At 40.7% G+C, this 5,786-nt stretch overlaps 1 protein-coding gene across 1 annotated transcript; it reads left to right on the top strand.

Moving 5' to 3' along the window:
• Positions 1 to 247: 247 nt before the first annotated feature.
• On the top strand, positions 248 to 3,727 carry LOC104614110 (deoxycytidine kinase-like; the record flags this gene model as incomplete). The annotated part of the gene is made up of 5 exons (XM_010296989.1): positions 248 to 386; positions 824 to 1,017; positions 1,285 to 1,432; positions 1,958 to 2,073; positions 3,628 to 3,727. Coding segments are annotated over 5 exons (697 nt in total), but the record flags the coding sequence as incomplete, so codon positions are not given.
• Between the last annotated feature and the right edge of the window lie 2,059 nt (positions 3,728 to 5,786).

Here is a 5,786-nt window from a genome sequence, read left to right as displayed (position 1 = left end):
TAGGCGCGGCCTTCTGGCCCTGGAGATTAGAGCCGTTTTCTCGGAAGGTGCACTGGCGCAGTGCCGGCGGTCCCGCCAGCCCGTCCCGAGCGCCTAGCCCTGCTCCCAGCAGTCCAAGGCCTGCCCGGGGTCTCGTGCAGCTCCACACCTCAAACACTGCAAGCAAACCCTGCCTTACAGCCTCTAAGAAACCTCACAGCTGCCACTGTATCTTTACCAGTAAAACCAGTCTAATCCACACCCTTAGTGAACTTTCCAAATCTTCTGCAGCTGCAGGGAAGTCAACATTTGTCAGGCTGCTAGAGAAACACAGCGATGAGTGGGAGATCATTCCCGAACCCATAGCCAAGTGGTGCAACATCCAGACAGCTGAAGACGACTACAAGGTAGGTGTGCTGGATTTGGGAAGCCTGGGGAGAGAGATGCAGCACAGAAGAAACTGCAGTGATTAGCCAGGGAGCCATTCCAAAATTCAGCTATGCTTAGTCTAGAGCACGCAGAGTCATCCCCACTATCACACCAGTTGGTCAAACACTCATAGTAAAGGCTGCTTAAGATGATACTACTGAATGCATATTCCAAATAACCACCCCTACTCCACAGGAATGACACTGAAGTCTACAATAGGTTGTTCACAGAGTTCCAAAGCAGCTGTCATGAAGACTACCATCAGCTGAGAAACAAATCTCTATTCTTATGCCTAAGCAGTTTCCTGAAAAAAAAAAAAAAGGCTATGACTTCTTACAATTCTGAATTAAGAAAAAGGAATAAAGTCCTGCACATATGCTGGTATTAATATTAAGTTTTGTCTGTTGTCCCCTAGGAACTTTCAACATCTCAGAAGAGCGGAGGAAATCTACTTCAAATGCTATATGATAAACCCACAAGGTGGGCTTACACATTTCAGACTTACGCTTGCTTGAGCCGAGTAAGAGCACAATTAAAACCTGTCTCAGCCAAGCTGCAAGAAGCAGAACATCCAGTGCAATTTTTTGAGAGATCTGTGTACAGTGACAGGTAATTACTCTCACAGTGGAACAAGAATTCAGATTAAAAGCTCCAGATCTTTACGCACAAAGATGGAGCTGGGGAAACACCTGATACTAAACTAGTATCTGCAAGGGGCAGGTTTGATCAAACACATGAGAGCTGGATAGTATTAGGAGTACTTTACAGTTGTGAGAGCAACTATTTTTTCAGTACCATGATTCTGATTCTAGTGAGAAGTGTTCCAGTTGCTCACTTTGATCATTCCTGGCATGAGACTAGTGTCTTTCTTTGCAGATATGTGTTTGCTTCTAACCTGTTTGAGTCTGGAAACATTAATGAAACAGAGTGGGCTATTTATCAGGACTGGCATACATGGCTTCTGAATCAGTTTGAATCAGATATAGAACTGGATGGCATGATCTACCTAAGAACCACACCTCAGGTATGTTCACAATTTTCAGCTCCAACTTAAAACCCCAAGTATTCATGACAGAATACTGCAGTGTCTTAACACTGAATTGGTTTCCCCACCCCAAATGAATGGGAAGCCCATCATAAATTCAGATTTCATTCAGAGACCAAAAAACCCCAGCCTTCTGAGCTGCTATTCTGATGTCAGCAGATGTTACAGTTGCTACCATCAACCAGTCTCAGATAGCATCCAAGGCTGACACTGAACTTATGAATCAAGTTTGGCCTCCCTTCCCATACAGTCCTGAACTGAAGACAATCTTTTACTTAAGAACTATTGACATTTAGCTAAAGTGGCTCAAGTCTGTCTGTTTTTTTAAAGACAAGTTATTCTAGATTTAACTCACATGTTCAGCCAAGCATTCAAAATTAATGTTCAGTAGTGTCTAACATTAGTCCATCTAAGGACCACTTGATCAGTTTAGCTGATTTAGCCTTCAAGACAAGATTAATGTCTAGGCTTCTACTTTTTTCTCCCTCCTCCCCCCCCCACCAGAAATGCATGGAAAGGCTACAGATGAGGGGAAGAGAAGAGGAACAAGGAATTGAGCTTGAGTATTTGGAAAACCTCCACTATAAACATGAAACCTGGCTTATGGAAAGGACTATGAGGTATGAACCCATTTTCTGCTGGCAAGTTTCAACTTATAGGCAAGGCTCTTTCCTACCTCATGCTAAAGTCAATTAGGAATAAAACTAAGGTTTAAGTCTAGCTTCACTCCAACACAATTGTAAGAACTTGTCTTTAGACCCATTCCAGGTTTATTGGCACAGGGATGATTGATTACTCTAGGTTATATGCAAGAGAAGGTCATCTGTTGGCAGGGGAGTAAAAATTGCCAAGAGATGGAACTTCATCTCATTTAAAGATTTTGTTAAGCATTAGTTTCAGCTAGAAAGTTGTATAGCTCTAACTTCAGCAAGGATATGAATTTTGGTAACTGCAAGTACACAGGACTAGGGCAGAGTTGAGATTCTGTTCGGGTGGCCACATTATCTACTAAGCAGCTTCCAGTTCCAATGTAAGGGAGGGCAAGGTCTCCACTACCTTTAAACTGGGCTGACTGTATTTCAACAAGGTTTAAATATTAACCCTAGCTTCAAAATAAACAGTAATCAGAAAGGCTTTTGGCAAGTACAATTGCACCCAAGAAACCCAGTCAGCAGCTAAGTGATCTCTGCATACTTTCACCCCCCAACTTCCTTCCCATGCAAGGCACCTCTAAATGTGAAAGCAGACTTTAGAATTTCCCTTAGAGGAGCCAGAAATACTCTACTGAATGGAAAGCATAACAATTCCAGGAAAAGTACATTATCAGTCACATCTACTTTCCTAAGTTGCCTGTAGAATGACCCAAATGCTTAGGAAACAAGAAGGCACTGCATACTGTGGAATTTTTGGGAACATTTACATTGTGTACTCATTCCAAACTTGTGAGCAAGCATTTCCTGTATTTTTCATAGGAACACTTAAGGCTGCAAACACAAGTTAGAATGTTGTTCAGTGCACTGACTGCATTTTAGAAATGCTTTTCTCACATAGGAGTATAGAATAACTACTGCTTTAAGAGAAGAGTACACCCAGTTGCACAACTACAGCTCCCATCTGCTCCTAACCTGTAGCCAAAATGGTCTTGCTTATCTCTGAGCCATTTTAAATACCAGTCTTGTAACCTGTTAAAGAGGTCATGCCCACCAAAAGAAGCTTTAAAACTGCATCTTAGTAAATGGATTAGCAGTAACCATAAAGGGGTGGGGGAGACATGGCAAATATTAAAAAAAAAAAATACTCCCGCTTATCAAAAATCACATTCCTGGTAATTAATTCCATAACCAAAAGAATGAGGTAAAGGAAATTAAGAAGCATAAACTATCTTCCCCTCCCCTACTTGTACAATAAAATATATATTAAAAGGCCAGATTTTGAAATAAATTGAAGTTATGGTGATACAACATTGACTGGGTTATACAAAAGCAATTAAGGACAGGCTTGACTTGGGCTTTATGTTAAGTCATGGGCATCAGCATTAATATCTCAGGTGTATGTGGTGATCTGACTAATGCTGCACCCTTAGGATGACTCAGAAAGCAACTGGAAGAGCTGGACTGGTATAAAGAACTGTGTATAAAACATTTTTACTAGCATTATGTTCTTCCATCTAACAGAGTTGATTTTGAGAGCCTTAAGGAGATTCCCGTTCTAGTTTTGGATGTTAATGAAGATTTTAAGAATGATGAGATTAAGCAGGAGTACCTGATTGATAAGGCAAGTATTAATGTTTCCTCATACCTGCTTTTCTTTTGCATTAAGAACTTTGTTATCAATTTAGATTCTTAAAATTGGTCACCTTTAACAACTTAAAGTCAGAATTTAGCAATCACCAAGTATTTGTTTGGGGCTAGTATAGTCAGTCTCCTCCATACAAACTTAGGAAGCTGCATGGCTGCAGAAAATGCTTTTTGCTTTTCTTCACACATTAAACCCTACCTCATTATCTTCACACTTAATTCAAAGGAAAACTGGGTGTTTTATAAAGAGGGGCCATTGTGGAGAATGCGAGTACAGAGCAGCTGGAGTTGTCAAGACTATTCTCCACTAACTCTGCACTGCCACACTGTTCATTAAATACCTCACAGTATGATAATGTCCAGTTCATGTCGGCCATGATGTCTTTAGAGAAATCCTACAGTCAGCTTAGAGCTATTTATGCTGTCTCGCATTCTAGGGATCTAGGCTCTTCCTGGACAGAGCACCACGCATCAAACTAATGCAGAGACAACTGAACCTTGTACATAGTTCTAAATGCATTAAGTGACACTTAAGTGGAGCTGGGAGGGAAAGTCAACGGCTGTTTGAGGCAACAATGATAAATAGGTCACTTGAGTCAGAATGGTGTTTTCCAATTCCAAGGAAAGGTAAGACTTAGGAAGTATGTGCCCAAATCCTCCTGTCCCCAACCCTCCAAGCAGAGCTGTAACATTACTTACTTCATTCACCAGGACACTTTTAACCTTCCTTTCCCCCACTGCCCCAACAAGACTATTCTTGCAAGATGGAAAACAGCACCCCCTGCTATCAAACCATATTAAACGCGTTTCTCCATCTTGTTCTGTGTCATCAATTTGAGATTACCAAAGAATTACTCCTTCAAGCCAAGCTTGATTCTCTCAATTAAATAGCTGTATATAAACTGGGGAGGGGAGCACAATGTTCAGTTGTGGAGGTATTTGTTGTTAAATTACATCCTCGTGGAAATCAGCAATTAACAGCTTGGGGAGTTACAAACCAGGCTACATTCATGCTTTCAGCTTGGGGTAGGGGGTACAGCACCATGCTCGAAGTGCTACCAGACCTCTGGCTTTTCAGACAAGCTCTCTCTTCCTAGGAAAGAGCTACCCTAATGAAGTCATTTTTCTTTAACTAAGTAATATTCTGTAAACTACCTTTCCTAAGTACTTGTTATTTTTTAAGTTACTCAATTCCACCTAGTATTAACTTAAAAAGCTTGGGTTCACAGCCATCTGCTCTGGTCAAAAGCATTTCAGGTCATGAATTACATGAAGAGGCAGAACAGCGCTGGAGACTATACAGTAACAAACTATTTGTTCCCCAAGAAAGGGGAAAAAGCCCAATGATTTAGCTTTTTCTTTTAATGTGTCAAATATATATGCTTTTTGTTTTCACAGGTCAAGTCTTTCCTGGCTTAAGACGTGAAAATTAAGTTTTAATGACAAGTGCCTGAAGTTCAATAGTTAAACCTAACAATCAGTGTTTTCTTAAGACAACTTACTTTAAAAGTATAACCTGTATAGCTTATTAAGGCAAGACTGAAGAGCAAAATATGGTTTGCTTTTGGGTGGTTTTTTTTGTGTTTTTTTTTTTTTGCTTGTCTGACCTGTGTGGATTTTGGTAGAATTTTCTGTATAGGTAAAGTGAACAAATATGGAGTGCTTTGGTAATGTATTTTGTGTATATTCTCCGTTGTTTAATAAAGATTTTAAAGTTAATACTAACTAGTAACTGGCTTTAACAACGGAAGAGTTAACCGGTTATCAGCGGCTGAGACCCCAGCCAATAGATAGCAGACGCCGTACCAGGGCTGTTTTGCAATAACTGGCATCGTTCACCATTTTAAGACGAGACTGTTATGGCGTCCAGAAACCTTTCCTTTGAACTTCTGCTTTATTGAATGGCTGTTTTCACAGGATTTAGTCTATTTAAAGACGGACGTTACCACAGTCGCAAGGATTACACCTGCAATAAACTGCAATTTAAGCGTATCTTGTTTACGCCCCCCACCCCTCCCCCCACTAACAGCGGGCAG

The sequence above is a fragment of the Phaethon lepturus genome, unplaced genomic scaffold (genome assembly GCF_000687285.1).
Source record: "Phaethon lepturus isolate BGI_N335 unplaced genomic scaffold, ASM68728v1 scaffold45311, whole genome shotgun sequence".
Lineage (NCBI taxonomy): Eukaryota > Metazoa > Chordata > Aves > Phaethontiformes > Phaethontidae > Phaethon > Phaethon lepturus.
This window is presented reverse-complemented; position numbering and strand designations above follow the sequence as displayed.